This window comes from Meles meles, chromosome 10 (genome assembly GCF_922984935.1).
Source record: "Meles meles chromosome 10, mMelMel3.1 paternal haplotype, whole genome shotgun sequence".
NCBI classification, from domain to species: Eukaryota; Metazoa; Chordata; class Mammalia; order Carnivora; family Mustelidae; genus Meles; species Meles meles.
In genome coordinates this window covers 80371426-80391716 of record NC_060075.1, presented here as the reverse complement: position 1 = coordinate 80391716, position 20291 = coordinate 80371426, and the positions used below count along the sequence as shown (strand labels likewise).

General features: G+C 35.2%; 1 protein-coding gene across 3 annotated transcripts in view; it reads right to left on the bottom strand.

The window, feature by feature from the left end:
* The window catches only part of SEMA3A (semaphorin 3A), a 331236-nt gene that overhangs the window by 42996 nt on the left and 267949 nt on the right, over positions 1-20291 (bottom strand). For all 3 annotated transcript variants that reach the window (XM_046021446.1, XM_046021445.1, XM_046021447.1), the window contains 4 exons: positions 4234-4376; positions 2548-2662; positions 2390-2459; positions 434-578 (listed from right to left, as the gene is read on the bottom strand). In XM_046021446.1, the coding sequence (XP_045877402.1) occupies positions 434-578; positions 2390-2459; positions 2548-2662; positions 4234-4376 (473 nt within the window). The remainder of the gene's footprint in view (positions 1-433; positions 579-2389; positions 2460-2547; positions 2663-4233; positions 4377-20291) is intronic.

Below are 20291 nucleotides of genomic sequence, written 5' to 3'. Positions count from 1 at the left end.
AAGAAGGCTACCCACTCAGTTTCTACTTCTCAAAAATTTGGTTATTAATAACTGGTAAGCACTGAACTTAACCACTGATGTTGTAAAAAACATGTTTTTAAATATACAATTCCACAATATCATAAAAAATCCTTGCTTTGCCATTATTTATAGTCTTTGCACCTTTGTTTTACATTATCTATAGTTAATACCTGTTTGTAGCTGCTTTTTTTTTAACCTTCAGCATACATTTATTCCTTCGGTATTTTAAACACCTAGGCCATAAATGAATAAAAAACAATAAAAAAAAAAAAGGTGGAGGGCACCTGGCTGGCTCATTTGGAGGAGCATGCAACTCTTAATCTCGGGGTTGTGAGTTCAAGACCCACATTGGGTACAGAGATAACTAAAAATAAATAAATAAACAAATAAATAAAACACCTAGGCCACTTACAGTTCCTGGTCGTGGGTAGGGGACTCTTCCTTGATAAGGCACCCACTGATAGTTGGGACCATCCCTGTGAGCATATGGACCAAGGAACACCCTTCTCACATCACTCATGCTATACATACACACAGCTGACCCTTTGAAGATGTTACTAAAAAAGGGAGACAGAAAAAACAACAACAGATTTTCATCCTTATACAGCGACAAGACAACTGTTTTTAAGTTGTTCTAAATTCTTAAGTATCAGGTATCGACTATCAAAACTTAAATATAAGTTCGATCCAAATAATACTCGGGATCTTTTTTGACTGAAAAAGATCTTGTGTATTTTAACAATACACAAGAGAACAAATTATGATTGCTCAAAAATAGAAGGCATAGACGAAACCATCATTAGTACTGATAGTACACATATTTATATCATGTATAGACAATATATGATATGAAGATACACATTTATATACATAAACTTTTGTGGAAAACCCATATACATGATCTTCTACAAAGTAATATGTAATTTTGATATCAAATAGAAATACAAATATAAACTTTGTAATATGTTAAACCTCAAGCATAATTACTGAAACCAGAGAAATTTTAAGCAAGCAAGAATGTTTAAGAAGTCATTTTATAAGCTGAAACTGGTACAGAAAATGAATAGTTAACGTCAAATGATGTGTCACATTATATTATTTTTAACTCCCAAAACACCAAAAGCATTATAGCCAGTTATACAGTCTGATTTGTGTGAAGGCATTTTAAACAATCTCTTCCTAACTCAGAAAACTGTTTTAAGTTAGTAGCTGTTACATCCTACTCAAAGTGGAGTATTATAGCAATTATCCCCATCATTTTGCTTGACAAAAATCAGGTACCCGAAACAAACTGGAAGTTTGCCATGAGCTGTCACAATTTTCCATTTTATTGTACTTATATAAATACAGCTTGAGAGATGTACTTATACAAAGATATAAAACAGTTGTGCACACTTAAAATATGGAATGCTTATCTTTTAACCAAACTTTCACTACAGAAAATTACATATAAATCATACCAAATGAAAAACACGTGTTTATAAAAGTTTATTACTGGAAACTGTTCCATACAGACAACATTTGGTAGAGTGCAAGCTGCATGAGGGAAGAAAAATGCCTGGTTGCTTTCCTGGAACATCAATTACATATTGCATCATACCTAACACAAAGTAAGTCTCAGTAAATACTTAGAGAATTTAATGATGATATTTTCATAATGGAAGAGCAAATAGTTAGGCCTCATGCTACTCCTACAGATTCAGAAACTCTGGGGGCAGGGCCTAGCATGCTCCCTGGGCAACTCTGATGGATGCTCAGACAGATGTTTGAGAACCACTGTACTAAGTAACGAGAAAAAAGAAGAAATGGATGAATGTCTGTTTAATTTTAACAATTCCAGGTAATATATATTTTATACTGAATGTGACAGTGAGGAGATAATTGCTGCTTGATTGGCAGCAAAAGCCTTTCAAAAACGGGTAATGGAGAAAGGAGGAGGGTGAGGAGAAAGGGGTGAAGGAGGGAAGGATAGGAGAAGGAGAATGAGGGAGGAAGAAGGGGAAGAGAAAGAAGAAGAGAGGAAGAAGTTTGTCACCTGCAGTTTACAGCACTAATAACTCTAATCAAAACTCAGATTTCTGCTTTTCAAAATAGTCTACATTTGACTCAGATGTTAAAGTCAAAGCTATACATAGGACATGACATATTTTCATCCTATTTATAGTGATGATATTCTTTGCTAAAAAAATTGCTTTTTAAACAACTATTTAGATCCTAACTTATTTTAACCATCCAGGAATCTACAACAGTTTAGAGGTTAAGCCAACATTGTTCTTTCAAAAATGTATTTCCAAAATTTATGGATACTCACAAAGCACCTAAAGGACATGAAGTTTCTACGTTAACAAGATAGTAAAATATTGTTTACCTGGAAGTTGTAAACACTCCATATACAATTGGATTCTTAGGATCTTTAGAATTCATTAGGAATACATCCTCTGAAAACAAAATGAGGAAAAGTTGCATTTTGGTGCTTATGACAAAGTCTGAACAGATACTCTCTATACAACATCATGAGCAACTTACGCAATTCATCAAAATGAGTGTCAATGCCATTTGGTCCCGGCACTGAGCAAATCAGACGAGCTTTGAGGAATGTTGTCCACTTATTGACTAGACTTCTGTGTCCCCCGAAGTCATTCTGAAAGGAGAGAACACTGGTTTTAGGAAATGTGCATATGAATAATTTCAAATATCTCTCTTATCTTCATACTTTGAGACAGATACAGATCTTCCTCATTTCTTAAAATAAAAGTAATTCTATCATAGATCCAAGTAACTGTTTTCTTATTATATTGTTGGTCAAAGCTATTCAAACTTTATTCAAGGAATGACTTACAACGTACAATGAACATAATGGTACAATACACTTAATGAATATTTACTGAATGGAAGAATAAATGATACCTTGCAACCCACACTGAAAACAGATCCCAAACAAAAGTATATCAGCATCGAATATTTTATAAGTTAAACAGTTGAAACAATTTTGATTTTACAAACAGCACACTGAAAAAGTATTTGCATAATTCTTAATAAAGGAAATTCACTTACCTCTTCATTGATAATGAAACTAAATTTTTAATGCAGCAATAAATTCTATTATGATAGTATGTATTTACTAGTAACAAAGCCTTTTAAAATAATATTTATGTGCATATGTTTGAAGGAACATGAGTGTTCCTTCAAAAATATAACAATGATTTATATTTTATTTATATAATCCTATATACTATAAAGTTTTTTTAAACTCTTGTAATTAGTGCTTTTAAACATGATTTTACTTTTGGGGGAACATTCTCATACATTTCACATATTTTTGCATGTTTCCAGACTGTTAAAACTTTTAATTTCCCAGCAACTTAATATGCTAGAGATAAATAATTAGATCATGACTAGGGAAGGAAAGATGCTAACCAATCCCCGCAACAGAGATTTTCAAAAATTTCCCATTTTCTTAAAAAAAGAAAATTCCATTGAAGACATTAATGGATCTGCCTTTGTGATTTTCTTGAGATGAAAAGTGCTTGAATTTATAATAGCAATTGGCTTTATTCATACTATATACATCCTGCACTATACAGTGTAGTGGGAAAGAATGGTACCGTTACCATGTCTTCACACTGATACTAATTAAACCATAAACATTTATTGAGCGATTTTTATTCTATATATCTAACATTACAATGTAATATCATACCCAATTTTGTGTCACACAAGAAATAAATTACCTCAAAGTTCAGAACATCACAATTACATCTGTGTGTTCACATCTATGTACACAGGATGCTATAATCAATTTATAAAATCAAGCTTTAATGCTTTTCTCTCTTACATTAATGCTTTAGCTATGCCAACAATAAACTTCTGTTCAAAGTTACACAGTGTAGGAAACTTTGCTACATCTGAGAATACAAAAAAGTATGTTCTCCTATGTAACATGAAAAAAATTGTTTCTTTAAAATTTCAAAGCTCACTTAATGTAAGTATGAAATTATGTGTCATAGCCTCTACATAAATGTTTGCCTATGAAGAGTCACTCATGAGCAACTATGCTTTCAATCATTCTTTGTCATTTAAATATTTGTAGTGATCAGTCAAGATTTTGAGCCATATTTTTCATTGTACTTGCACATATGTGGAAAAGAAAACGAAATAAAACCATGATTGGACAGTGAAACCCTCCTTAATTGCTTTTTTTCTTTACCTCACCTTGCATATCTGACCTATTCTAGCATGAGTGGCTTTTCCAGTGTGTTCTCCATCTATCGCATTTTCACGGAAGAAAAAATATACTTTGTCATCTTCAGGGTTGTCACTTTCTGGGATGAGGTGGGCACTAATGAACCTTGGATCTGAGAGACAAATTATAGGATATACATTAATTCACAGTTAGGTAAATAATACCATTCATTACAGTCCATTTTCACTTTCTCTTCACTTCCTTTTGACATATTTCAAGAATTAATCTCTCCTTAGTTCACAGTTTTCAGTACATGTGAACTGTTCTTTATGTATTTTAAAGTATGTTACAAATCACCTTATGTTGCAGAAAAAAGATTCTTTAATTCTTTTTTGGAAAGTTAGGAGTGGTGCAAAAATCCTTAGTGAGACCACACAGTGAAAATTCATTTCTGGATATTAGGATATTTTGCAAACTGTAAAGGCTATCAAATATTGCTTATTGCCATCATCATTGTTATTCTTCCTTCTAAGCATACAATAGTTTAAATCAAAGTACAAATTGGTCTGTTCTAGTTTCCAGCAAAGACTGAATGGGAGGGAAGAGAGAGCCACATAAAACAATAACGAGAAACCAAGTCCTCTCCATTTCAGTGAATTTACTAGGCGCTCAAGCCACCTTGGTATTCTGGAGCCACCCTTGCATCTTTTCTGTCTCTCACAACTCACATTCTATCCATGGGCACAACCATTACCTTTTCTTACCACATCCTCTACGACCAATCTTTCCCAGACAGCCATGGCCAGGGATGGACTCCTAGCATTCTCCTTGTTTCTACCTCCCCAATCCTGTTCTATTACTTCACACAACAGTCAGAGTGAAACTCCCAATATATCGCTTCCTTCTCTAAACTCTCCTACATCTTTCCAAATCTCTCACAATAAATAGGAAACAGAAAGTCTTTCCTGTGACCAGACCCCATTTATGATCTTGTCCCTGCTACCTCATAAGCCTTTTTTCCTACATACCCCTCCTTACCTAACTTACTCCTAGCCAGCCATACCACTTCCTTCTGGTCTTCAAACAAGTCAAGTATCTCAGTCCTGTCTCAGATTTTCCTCTCTGTGTAATTCTCTGCCCTCATATATTATAGCTACTGGATTCCTACTTTTACTCAGGTCTTTGTTTAAATATTGCACTATTAGACAGATCTTTGTTAACTACCCTATTTAAAGCACTGAAATCCTTATTTTTCGTTATTAGTTTTCATGCATTATTTTTCTTCCTAACATTATTAAACACCTGTGATTTCTTGATCTTTCTTTCTCTCTAGTCTTGTTTATTGTCTCTCTCCCCACCCCAATGAAATACAAATTCCAAGAAAATAAGGACTTGGCATGTTTTGTTTGTAGCTATGATCCTACAGGTTAAAACACAATGGTCCTTCAGAGAATATCTGTGCAAGGAAGGAAAGAGAGAAGAAACAAAAAAAACAAGACTGGCTAGATTATGCAGAAGGTTTATTAGCAATGTTCAGAGCCTCATCTAAAAAACAAAACAAAACAAAACTTTGTAAATACCTGGGTGGATGTGGTTATGATACGGACAAACAAATCAAAGTACAGAATAGCTTCGTTGGCTTTAAGATGTAAAAACTAAGAAGCTGAGTTCATCTCACTGAAACCCCTTAGGACACTGCAGATATTTAAATTCTTAAAATAATCTACCTTTACTCCCATGGTGTACTATGTTATTAAGTTAGAAATGAAATATCCACACATAGGTCAGTACCATACTTGAGATACCAGGGAAGAGGTCAGAAGCCCGAAACTAGCTTTATCCATGTTATTTAGTCCTAATCTTTACACCTGTGTATAATCATTGTTATCATGTGTTTTATGCTTGTAACCTTCTTTTAACATTTGCTCTGGGACGATGCACTTCAGGGTGCACTCCATGATCCTACTCAGGCAAATTATACAGACTCTGCAAGTAATGTAAAATAAAGATTTATTATGTATTCATATTCAAGGTTCAGTGTGCCTGTGGCATAAAAGTGGGGAAATGATTTAAAAGTTGGACTCACTTAGCACCAGAGCTTTAAAAAGACATAAAATAATAAACTACTTTAATTTTAATAATTATTGCAAGCTTATTTTTCTTCACAAATTTCTACTTGTTCATATACATAAATATGTTTGTATATATGTGTTTGTGTCTTATTAGGAATGGTGAGCAGAATAACTTGTGTGACATAGTAGGAACTGGTATGTTACAAATCAAAGAATTCATACCCTACTGATGAAAACAGGGTCCCAGAAATGCAGCCTTGTGTGTTTGTGTGTGCACATATATAACACAAACCTCCATGGCAAAGAATTCAGTTCAGTGACTTGCAACTTTTGTGACATTTTGGCAAAGCTCTTACCTCTCAGATCTGAGATGACTAATTTTCTCATTGGGTTTATTTCAAATTGAGTTATTTCAAATTGGATTCTATTCATTTTGTCTGTCATAAACACTTCATATCAAAACAAATATTTTAAACTTAAATAGTGCATGCGAAACAACTTTGTAAAATGTTAACAAATGTACTATATTATGTCATTATGATAATAGTGAAAGGAAGGCTTAATCACCTGTTAAATTTAGAGATCTCATTATTCAGCTACAGACTTAAAATAAAAAAGTCATACATTCTTCTTCTTTAATAATAGAGCAATGAAGGAGAAGTTCATCTAATATTACCTCCCAAATTAGTGTAGTTGTTCACATAAATGTTTGCATAACTTAAAGAATTTCAAGTAATTAAATCCAGCTATTTTATTTGCTTGCAGATACACATAAGGCACTGTGTAGAAAGCAACATGAATAATATATACTCCCTTGTTCTCAGAAAGTTATAATCTAGCAAAAGTCATATCAGAAGTATAAAAATGACAAGAAAGCAAACAATAGTTGACATGAACAGATATTCTCTTCGCTTGGTGTCTGGGCATGACAGAAGGCGTTATCAAGCATCATGTTTCTCTCTCTAAAATATGTGAAGAAAATTATCATTTTACAAGTGTGGACTCTAGTGGGAAATAATTCAAGCAAGTTAGCAAGCACATTCATTGTTGAAAGGGCCTGCAATCTTAGCCTCTCCTTTAATATCTGATACTATAGGCATGGAGGACTTTGTAGGTGAATTAAGTTTGACAAAGCTTCAGAAACAACAAAAACATAAATTATACATTGAAGAAGGACAAATTTATTATAATAAAAAAGAATATCAAAGGAAAACAATGTCACTCTAATGAAATTTGTCTTTAAGAACTTTAGGATTTGTTCTTAGAAAAACATTCATTCCCATTTCAAAATAAAATAGGTCTCTAGTTAATCTCTCTCAAAAATTTAAAAGGATTCATTCTACTATTTTGAATTTAGAAAATCTTCTCTAGGGTCAAAAACTCTTCTCACGGGGAGCCTGGGTGGCTCAGTGGGGTGCCTGGGTGGCTCAGTGGGTTAAAGCCTCTGCCTTTGGCTCAGGTCATGATCCCAGGATCCTGGGATCAAGCCCCGCATCGGGCTCTCTGCTCAGTGGGGAGCCTGCTTCCCTTCCTCTCTCTCTGCCTGCCTCTCTGCCTACTTGTGATCTGTCTGTCAAATAAATAAATAAATAAATAAACTTCTCACTATACATTTTCTACCTCTTCAATTCCTCAAATTTTGTGTTCCCCTTCCTTACTACATTTTGTTCTCTTACCCTTCCTCCTATTCTCTCAATCTATTCTTCTCCTTCCTGGTGAATTCTTATCCAATCCAAACCTTCTAATCAGTCATTCTAATTGCTTTCTCTATTATCCTCGAACCTCTTGGCCTCCTGAACCTCTACTTCACCTGCCTTATAAAACCCCAGAACTTTTCCCTCTATGTTCCTACATCTAAGCAAGGATGATGAAAATTATATAATCATAGTAAATGAATGTGATAATTATTAACTCAGGCTATTTATCCTAAACAAGAATCCTAGTGTTGCTAAGGAATTATTTTATTTACTTTTGGTGGCTTACTATAGATTAAAAGCAACTCTTTAAAATCATTCTGATTGTCTTTAAATCATTACTGACAGAACCAAAACCATTTAATGAAAACTCCCTCTTTTTCCTTCCTTTACTCCAACCCCCAATTTTTCTTTTCTTTCTTTCTGTGGAAAAAATGATCTATCCTCATTTCTAAGTCTAAAGCCTCTATTTGCTCTCAATCCAATAATCGAAATATTGCTCCAATAACAATCTCTATTCTTCCTGCAAACATGTACCATCTATATTTTCATTCATCAAATCTTTCCTAGATGCTCACTCTGGAACACTCTGGATTATGAAACATTAGGTGATATTATGATAAAGTGTTTTCTGCCTGAGAGAGAATACCAACAATTAAACAGTGCTTATTAAAATGTACAAAAAGGGATGCCTGGGTAGCTCAGTGGGTCAAACCTCTGCCTTTGGCTCAGGTCATGATCTCAGGGTCCTGGGATAGAGCCCCACATCGGGCTCTCTCCTCAGCAGGGAGCCCGCTTCCCCTTCTCTCTCTGCCTGTTGCTCTGCCTACTTGTGATCTCTCTCTCTGTGTCAAAGAAATAAATAAAATCTTTTAAAAAATTAAAATGCACAAAAAGAACAAAAGTAAGAGTTTGAAAAAAAATGCATTGGAAATAGAAAGAAAGATTAATCTTGACTTAAAGGAATTAGTGAAAGTTTTTCTCAGAAGATATGACCTGTAACTCAAGACCTGAAGAATAACCAAGAATATCCCAGGTAGAAGGAACACACACAAGGTCAGAGAAACCACAATGTTGTACACACAGAGAGTAGTCCATGAAGAAACAGATGGTCAAAGACGATGACAAAAAGTTAAGCAGAGTCCAGAATAAGAAGGAAGCATTGTTCAGGAGCATATTGTCCTAATGGCTGTGAGGGAAACCACTGAAGGATTTTAAACCTAGTAATGACATTATCAGATTCCTATTTTAAGATCACTGTGACTGCTATAAAAATATATATATAGTGAGACAAGAATGAAGGCATGAAAACCACTCTGGAGGCTGGTGAGAAGTGATGGTGATTCGGATGGTATAACAGAGAAGGTGACGTATGAAACGATTATGTGAAAGCAGAATCGATGGACTGTGTTCACTGAGATGCTGAATGTAGGGAGTAGTGAGAAAAATCATGGAAATATTAAAGAAATGTCTGATTTAAAAGTTGGTTGCATAGGAATCATTTACTGAGATAGGAACACCTGAGAAAGGACAGACATGGGGAAGACAGAGTGGGGAAGGAAGATGAACTCAGTTTCATGCACCTTTTAAAGTGAGATGTTATGAATTTGTCCCACAGGCCAAGGAATACGAAAGTTCAGGAATGAAATGGGGACTAGAGTTGAAGTTATTATTTTTTTTATTTACTTATTTGATAGACAGAGATCACAAGTAGTCAGAGAGGCAGGCAGAGAGAGAGGAGGAAGCAGGCTCCCCGCTGAGCAGAGAGCCCAATGTGGGGCTCGATCCCAGGACCCTGAGACCATGACCTGAGCCGAAGGCAGAGGCTTTAACCCACTGAGCCACCCAGGCGCCCCTAGAGTTAAGGTTATTTTAAATTGACAGTAGGCTATAGAGTACAAAGAGCAAAGAAGACAGAATCTAATGCAACGAGAAAAGTGATGAACACAGGAGAAAATTTAGGAACTGGGGAGTTGAAAATAAAGGGAAGAAGTTGATTCTTCTCAGGAGTGTCAATCGTTCCCTTCTTAGTGATTCTGTGTCAAATATTTATTTTAACATCTTTTTACCATAACAAAAGAAAACAAAAAACTTCCACTGACACTCTATGCTGTAGCATCCATTGTGTTTCTCGCACCCACTAAGGCCTAGGACTTGAGAAGGGTGCCCATGCTCAGACTCCCTGTCCTCTTTACCAGTCATTTCTCAACTCTTTACTATCTAGCTTTTGGCCTTTCACCACTGCGAGTGTTCTACTGATAATCAACAGAAACATCAGCAACAACTGGATCTTCAGCCATTGGCACAACAAAATCTTCATGCCCTTCCTAAAGTTATCATCTTTTTCTCTGGCATGTGGCTTCTGTGACTTTGAATCCGAACTGTTCATTATCTAGCCTTCACTATCTCTTTTATAACTTCCCTTTTACTTTTTCCTGAATCCCCAAATATAGATGCTTCCTAAATTCCTGTCTTTTGGGGCGTATTTCCTTTCCCCCTACTCCTATAAATGAGGTAATCTCCTAGCGTTTCCTCCACTGTTTCAACATTCTTTTAATTTTGTTATAACTTTAGAATTTTTTCTTCAGGAACTGATTTACTTTTAGAGCTTCAGGTATCTCCAAACTATATTAGCCTTTATTTTCCTCCAGATCCAAGCACGCATTTTAAACTTCTGGCTCAAATTTTCTACATAAGGACCTCACTACAATTTTAATTCACCACAACTAGCAAGAAACTTAGTTACTTTTCTCTTAGAACTGCTTCTGCTCCTATCTTTCCATTTTGGCTAATGTCAACATCAACACCTACATATAAAATGTTATTTTATCTTAAATTGCTTCCATTTCTTGCAGGACTTTTGTTTTGCCCTCCCAATTTATTATCAAACTTATTCCTGCTATTATTGCCACTTCTTTCCCTGTTTTATAATCTTAAAGTTGCTTGTACAATTCATGTTCTTTTTACTTTACAGTTATACTTTTGGAATCATCTAATTGTTCCTTTACACACGTATTATCTATTTCTTCTAAGCCATCCAAACAGTGCTACAGAAAAAAAGTACTAATGCATTTATACCACATAATTTCCAGAACAGGTTTCAAGTATCAAGGATATGACAAAGTAGCATAAACTAAGATGTGGCAAGCAGAAAGGACAGTAAGTCCAATGTTACTACAAGCCAGTAACAAGTCTAAAAGTAGAAGCTACATTCACTAAAACACTTATTTAAGATGGCCACAATTTTGGCTCCAAGCTTTCTAGAATAAGAGGAAAATGAGAAATCTTGTCAATTGCACTGTATCTCTAATATGAAAAACAAACCAAGGGCAATTTGTGGTATTCACAAACTAACTCTGACTTATATTTCTAGCAGAACTGGCCACTGTTTCCCTTCTTTCATACCTTGGTGAATCTGCTTATCATTCAAGAAAACACTCAATCTACTATCTTCACAGGCATTTAGTTCATACAACATGAAAGTTAGTTTGCCTTTTACCTCTTTTATAACATTTAATTCTTTTTCTATTATCTTTCTTTTCATATTTGTTATGACAGGCATTTGTCTGATATCTCTCCCTCCCTTGCCTTCAGCTTCTATATATAACAAAGTATTTCTCTAAGCATTTTGAATCTGTCTCACTGCAACTACACAAATGTAGGCCCTTATCTCATCTCTCCTGGCAGTCACATTCAATCTGTTTTCCCTGCCTCTGGCATCACCTTTTCCAAACCATCTTGTACTATCATCTTTTAACACACAAACCTTTCCCTGGCACCTGGTGCATATTCCTCAATTAGAATCCAGAAAATTCTACTTTAATCACTTGTTTTCTTTCCTTTCCTTGTAAGCTGATCTCCCTATTTTTCCCAATTATTTCTTCCAGGCTAAGCATAACTTCTAAAACAGAACCTAGTTCCTAAATGAGTGAATAGATTAATAAATGAATTTTCTAAGCTAAAATACGTAGGGGTGTGTGCGTCTGTTTAGAAGAAAGAGGCACATTTTCTTGCCTTTTGACAGTTTGTTAAAGCTATTGGGAAGAACAGAACTCATCGTAGCCCCAACCCAACAGTGTGTAGGTTCCCAGTTCAAGAAATGCTCAGACATGTTTCTTTAAATTGCAACTATTTCTAAGAGTTATTACACAATAGCAAGTTTTCAAAATGAAATTTCATGCACTTCTTTTAACATGGGAGAAACTTCTGTTTATGATCACATCCATTTATGTTAATTAATACAATAAAATTAATGATCTGTTTGAAATTTTTCAAAATTAGATTCTATCAGTAGGATTAAAATAACAAAATATTTCTCTCCATTTTATGAAGCTAAAAACGATGTATATGTAGGAGGTCAGAGATTACCACTGTCCTGAAAAACTACAAGCAATTCAATACCTTGCCTTGTCATCAAAAACTCCCCATGGAAAACTTTTTCCCCCAAATTCATTCATACTGACCTACTTTATTAGTTCTCCTTGAGAATCAAAGAAAGTTCATGACAGTCACAAAGGAAGCTTTTCTACTTCTAGTTACTACCATCAAATGGCAGGCAGAAATGAAAATAAAAACTCAAACCCTCTAGTTACTTTTGCTTTTTAAGTTTGTGTTCTGTATCCCATTAAAGTAGAGAATATCTATTTCCAGTCTCTGTGTACAAGTTCCTGATTTCATGTGGCCAAGTCCATTGAACTAATAGACACACATATACGGATCTTTTAATAATGTAAACAATTATAATGTCTCTAGATACCTTTCTACGTTTCAATCTTGTCTACTCTGCAAAGTTCACAAAATCCGAAGAGAGAATGATTTAACAAAATCTTTGAGCTTGTGCAATTGAAAATATTTCTTACAATATGAGGCAGGGAATCGATGTAGATGTGTACTAAAAGCTGAACATCAAAAGAAAGTGGCAAAATCCATTTTAGCAAGATCAAAGTGCATTAATCCTGTCAGCATGAAACTGCAATGTAAACACTATGAAAGGTAAACAGAGTTAGAAAGGATTTTCTCATCTGCATAGTTTAAATGGTATGCCTTTGGGGAAGAAACTGTCTTTACAGGTACTGTGGTTCTTCTGCAATGCCCTGAGCACATGGCAGAAGCTGAACAAATAACCGTATGTAATAATCTTAGGCCAATGCTATCATGTGAAGTATGGAATCTTTAGTCATGATAATAGCAATAAACACTGAGTAAATACACCTCTCTTTTCTTTCCCCCTTTATCTCCTTTACCACCCCTTTGACATTCTTCCACACCTCATCCCACAGATGGCATTTCTTGCAAAATTCACGTTTGGGCACCACCTGCCACTTGTAACAGTATCACTCTGTCGAAATATTTTTAGCAGCTGCAAATTAAACTGTCCTTCAGGTGCAATCTCACACTTAATGAAAATGACACCTTGGCACAGGATACCCGGCTGCCTTTATGATTCATTTGGCAGCTTCAGCTTATTTAAATAATGAACACATTTTGCTGCTCTCAGCATTAGGATCAATCTAAATCTCTGGTACAGAAACATTTTGACCAGCCTTTGGCTGGACCTATCCTTTCCACCAAAAAGCCACCAGAGAATAGGAACACACAACTAAAACTGTAGAAATGTATGTTTCTTTTTTAATGAATTAAATTAACAGGATGATTAAAATTTTGGGGTGTCTAAGTTAGAACATATATTGGTTTTTAAGGACATAAATTATACATAGTTCATTTGGATGGAGGATGGAATAAATGATTACAAGCTCTTATGCAGGTGACCCAAGAACTAGTTAGTCTGACACCATGAAATAGGCCTCTTGTTAAGCATGATAGAAAGTTCTAGAGCAGAAAAGGAACGTAAACCCACTGAAGGGAAACAACCCAAATTATACCTTTCTCTCTTTTTCTCTGAATTAACTGTGACACTGTCTATGAGAGGAAAAGGAAGACTTAAAAATTTATATAGTTCACAAAACATACATACATAGTTTTATTTTCTTCATACTTGAAAGGCAGATCCACTGACATTCTGACCATTCATGCAGGAAAATTCTTGCTAAACATACCTTCAATTATCAATATAAAAAGAAACAAATTCTCCCTTCACTGTATAAATTAAACTCTCGGGGGGGGGGGGGGGGGTGCCTGCGTGGCCCAGTCTGCTAAAGGAGGGACTCCTGATTTCAGCTCACATCATGATCTCAAGTTCACGAGATCGAGCCCTGCATGGGGCTCTGCACTCAGCTGGAAGTCTGCTTGAGGTTCTTTCTCTCCTTCTCCCTTTGCCCTTCTCCTCTGCTCACCAAAGGTTTTTCACCAATTTTTTATTGATGTTAAATGCTGATCTCTTTATTAAAATAGTAAATTTTACTATTTTACAGAGCTCATGCACTGGCTCACACACACACACACAGGCATGCATGCACACACATAGTCTCTCTTGCTCTAAGAAAGAAAGAAAATCTTAAAAAAAAAACCCATGATAGGTCTCAAATAAAACTGGATAGAAACCTGGCTTCTCACAACCACTAGATCTATAACTTCAAAGAATTAATGTCAACTAGCCTCAGTTTCCTTATATGTCAAAAGGCACCTATCTCTGAGGGTGCTGGGAGAATTACATTAGATAATATATCTATATCTACATCTGTATGTTTGTCTATCCATCTATATATCGATCGATCGATCTATGTTCTATTTCTTTCTACCTACCCACCTATCTATGTCAGCATATCATAAGCCTCCAAAATTGCTAGCTGCTATTATTTTATAACACCATTTATAAAACTTTGTGAAATATCTTCCATAAATACATGTTTAAAAGTTAATGGTAATAGAAACTTAGATTGCTAATTAAAGCAAGTTGAATCAGAAGCCAGCTGATAAAGAAGCTATAAACCTGTTAAAGAGCACTGAGAAGAATAAAGACAAATTGTAAATTACATAAATTTTAAGACTGTATTTTTATAATAAAAAAATACGTCCAATGTCACAGCCTCAGTCTTCAAAATACTTCTAAGCTAGCTAGCAGGGCAACTGGTGGCAGGGAAAAATCATCACCAGATGACACCCAACGCAGCAGAGTGGCAGTCATAGGGACTGGTTTCTTCCTCTTTCAGCTTTGCTGCAACATAAAGAGTGGGGGAAAAGCCCCAAAGAATGAAAAGACCGTGAATGGGAACTCCAGCACATTGGGAATGCAGGGAATGCAGCCTAAGGTCATCTCACATTCTTCGCTAACAACCTAAGCAGAATGGATATATCATTTTTGGCTGTGGAAGAGAAAAACCTCTAGCCGCCAAGGAACAGGCCTGGAAAAACTTCTGATGCTTACCTGGCTGGGAAACTATGAACAGCCCTTGGGGTAGTTTAAATGGTTCAAGATGAGTCAAGTGAAGATAGAGAGAAAGGCTGATCAGACTGGAAATGAACACGAATAGTAAGGGAAGATATCAGTACCATTTACTATGCCCTTCCTTGCGCTTTTTGTCCATTATTCTGATCCACACCTCTCCCAGAAAGAAACCCTGACACTAATACTCAGCAAATGCCCAAAGTGCCCTCTAGTAACTGGGAAGTCCAGGACAGGAACGAGAGCTGAGTTCTTCCTACTGTATCAGGTTGCTACAAGTATTTACACCTATGTATTTTGCAATAATGTCTCTAAGCTGCATATTTGGCTATTTTGTTTGCTATTTTAATAAAGAGATCAGCATTTAACATCAATAAAAAATTGGTGAAAAACCTTGCAGCTCTTTACCACCACAAAATAAGGCTATTTAAACTACTGGGTCATAACCAAACAAACTCCACAAGTTTTCTTAACTGAAACTAAATTAATGAAGAGGACGTGGAAAGACTTTGGGATGCTGGACCTAGAAGAAGAAACCCATGTAGTGATCATGAACATCACTGGGGAGTGAGGTGTATCCACCTGTGTATGTCACCAAGTTTAACTACCTTACAGTTTCCCTTATTCAATCCTACAGTCAAAGAGAAAATGTTTTTCCATTTTTATCTTTTCAGTTGCATCTCCTGTATCTACTAGGTTGGCTTTCTGATCAATTCTATCCCTAATACATTTTTTTACTGTATTTTCCTCCTTACTTTTGTCTTAATTCAAGTTCTCTCATCTTTCCACTGAATATTGCTCTGCCTTCTTAACTCCTGCCTCACATCATTCTTCCCAACTGACACTTCATATGCTCAGTTTTATTGATGGTTGTCCATTAGCTAAACAATTAAATTTAGACTCCTTTAAAAGGCATTCAAGGTAGGGGTGCCTGGGTGGCTCAGGCAGTTGAGTGTCTTACTCGTGATTTTGGCTCAGGTCATGATCTCAGGTGGATATCAAGCCTGAGCAGCTCTGCACTGGGCCTGGAGTCTGCTTAGGATTCTCTCTCACCCCCTTTTCCCCCACATGTGCACACTCTTTCTTTCTCTCTCACAAAAAAATACATTCAGGTCTTTGTTACCTATCCCCTATATATAATTCTAGGCTCAGCCCCTACTGCATTTCCCCCTATACCTTTCTATCTCACTATTTTGGATTTCCAGAACTTTCATTCTTAAATGACTTCACCTACGTGAATTCTCTATGAGGAATCACACAAATTCTTCAAGGCCTTTTTCACATTCCTTTCAAAAATACTTTAAGTTATTCAGGTAAAACTTTGTCTTCTGGGTTTCTATAATATTTTGTTTAAATTTCAGTTAGAATAATTATATCTTCCCAACTGCTCTGGATTATTCCTCATAGTGATACAACATTTTTCTTCACTAAGTTCTATCTATCTATCTATCTATCTATCTATCTATTTATTTATTTATTGAGATTCAGAGATAGAGAGAAAGAGCAAGCAAGCACAGAGAACAAGCAGGGGAGCTGCAGGCTCCCTGCTTAACAAGGAGCCTACTGTGGGACTCAGTCCCAAGGACCTGAAATCATGACCTGAGCTGAAGGCAAAAGTGTAACCAAATTAGCCACCCAGGTGTCCGCACTAAGTTCTTTTTAGGCAGGATTTTGTCATTCATCTTCAAATCCCCTTATAGGATACTGTATTACACTTTAAGATACTTGCTAACTTGATCTCAACTGAACACTATTCTACTCCTATAATTGTCTTACAGTTTGTAAATCGCCTTTACATGGAGGATGGCAGTTAAACTGTGTAGCTGTTAAGGGGCTGTCACAGTATTCAGCTCAGTTCTGCTACTTATTGTGTCACTATGAACAAGTTATTTGACATATTTGCATCTCAAATTCTCATCCTAAGGTAATAATATGGAGATGTTATAAAGACCATATGACCGCGATGCCTGGGTGGCTCTGGGTTGAGTGTCTGCTCAGGTCATGATCTCAGGGTCCTGGGATCCAGCATGCTCCCTGGTCAGTAGGGAAGCTGCTTCTCCCTCTATTTGCCACTCCCCCTGCTTGTTCTCTTTCTTTCTCTGACAAATAAATATTAAAAAAAAAAAAAAAGACCAATGATCTAACAGAGCTAAGACACGTGTAGGTAGAAGAATGCACTATTGTAAAATACGACTGTCCTTTTTGTGATCCCATGGTTGGTTACCTTTGCTTCACTGTTTAGCCATATGCTGTTCACCAGAGGGTGGAAAAACCAAAAAATACATATTATTGAAGTCAACAAAGAATAAGTATCTTTTCAAAAGAAAAAAAAAACAGGAGTGGAAGCTTCAGGGCAAAAACAAAGAGCAAATCAAAGGCTGCTTTTTTTCACATCAGATAGCTATAATGGAGAAGATCAAAATGAGTCAGAAACTAAAAAGAGCAGCAGTGACATTCTTCTCTATACTGACTTGGATAAAGACATATGGTTTAAAAGATTCAAAAGAAGTTTTACTCTCAATGCTGGGACTTGAAGAGCTATACTCATAGCCAAACAAAACTTGGTGTACTATGATATTACAGGTCTTTCCTTGCATTCTGTATCTACAAATTAATTTATACCATGAAGTATACTCATCACCTTTCCAGTAGTTAAATTATTGTTGTTTTTAATTACATGAAGTATAAGAAAGAACATATGGTTGTGTATAACCATTATGAGAAACTAAATGTTATTTTAGCTGTTAAATGAAAGAATATAAAAAAGAAAAAGAAATACTGAAAGTATACCACTCAATGCTTACTGCCTCTCACCCTTTGCCATAAAACTGGTTTTGATTTATCTTAATCAATTTGACTCCCCAATTCATAAATATTCTTTGTGTGACATTATTTGGCTGACTTTTGACCAACTTTACTAGTATTGCATATTTAGTTCCTCAAAATAAGTATCTCCATCATTTCTATGCTTGCTCCTCAAAGAATCTGATCTTCCTCAATGCTACCTTATTTGCTGAAGTCACTCAACCAAGCAGCCTGGGATTAGTCTTGACTTTTTTCTCTATGTTGACATTTTATCAATTATCAAGTTTTATTTTTTCTCTTAAACTTCTTTAGTATCTATCTTTATCCTTGACGTTTATATTAGGGCCTTAATTTTTTTCTATGCTTTAAATATTAGTTTTTTGAGTTTCTTGTTATCAGTCTCACCTTCCTACAATTATTTCTTTCACATAATGCCAAGAGTGACTTCACCAATATTCAATTTGTTTACATCAATCCATTGTTTAACATTCTCCGTTAACATAGTTTTTGGTGGGAGTGTTAATATTGTCTGGCATTTTTAAAAAAACCAAACAGACACCTACCCTAGGATTTAGCCATTTCATTCCCAGTTATTTGAGAAATGAAAGCATATGTCTACAATAAGATTTGAACAAGAATGTTTACAATAGGGTGCCTGAGTGGCTCAGTGGGCTAAGCCTCTGCCTTTGGCTCAGGTCATGCTCCCAGGGTCCTGGAATCAAGCCCCGCATCGGGGGTCTCTGCTCAGCAGGGAACCTGCTTCCTCCTCTCTCTGCCTGCCTCTCTGCCTACTTGTGATCTCTGTCTATCAAATAAATAAATAAAATCTTAAAAAAAAAAAGAATGTTTATAGTAGCTTCATTACACCCAGGTGCCTATCACTAGGAAAAAACACAGTGTGGTATATCCATACAATTAAATACTACACAGCAATAAAAAGAACAAATTACTGATATATGTAGTGACACGATGGACTTCAAAACCATTACAATAAGAGAGTACATATTGTAAAATCCATTTATAGGAATTTCTATTCCCTTTTATTCTAGAGTAATCTATCATGGAAAATTCAGAACAATGGTTCCTCTGGGGTAAGTATATGGGGGGACTCACTGGGAAAGCACATAAGAAAATTTTCTGGACTGTTCCATATCTTGACAGGCTTTTGGGTTACAGACAGTTATCATTTGTCAAACTGTCATTGAATAGTACACTTAAGATTACTGTACTTCATTGCATATAAATTTTTTCTGAATAAAAAATATCCATATACTAATATTAAACACATATTATCGTTAATCATATAAGAAAGGTGTTCTGATGTCTGCAATCTACTTTGAATTCATAAAAAAAAAAGATGGTTGATGGATGAAGAGGAATGGATGGATAGATAGATACATAATAAATTATAAATAGCAAATTCGTAGAGTCTACATGGAAAATGAAGACCAGAACTATATACGGTTAATGCCATCATCTATAAAATTATTCCAATTTCCTGTAATTGAAATTTTTCATAGAAAAATAATTGAAAAAACACTTCTATGCCTCCTGAAAGCTTTTAAAAAGTTGTATTTTTTTCCCTACATTAGGTATATAAAAGGGTTAAGATGAAATTAAGAAAGTAAAATAAATAAATAAATAAAACAATTGTTATGGGTATGTAAATAAAATAATTGCTACGGATGGTGAATAAAAGTTTATTTTTTTACACTAATACTTATTTTTATGGCTCAGTCTTAAACTCACACTGCATAAAAATCAAGAAATTCAAATAAAACTGAACTTGTGCTCCAAGCATTACTTAGATTTTCTTAAGATGCAAATTTGGTACAGTAAAATCTTCACTGTAAGGTAGATTGTCTATAGACAACATGTATGTTCTTTTTACTTAATTATTATGGTCTTTAACCTCATCTATCCAAACAGGAACATTTTTATATGATTATCTACATTTTTATATGATTACCTATGTTCAGAAAGTAAATTGGTAATAAATATTTGCTTGTGTGTATGTATATGTATGTGTTTCTAAGAAAATACATTTTGTGTTTTTATTGTTGATTTATTTATCATGTATATCTTATAATTAATTGCTTTGTTGAATTTCTCAAATTACAGGAACATAATATTTATTAGTACAAAATAGTTTTTAAGGAGTGATTAACATATTA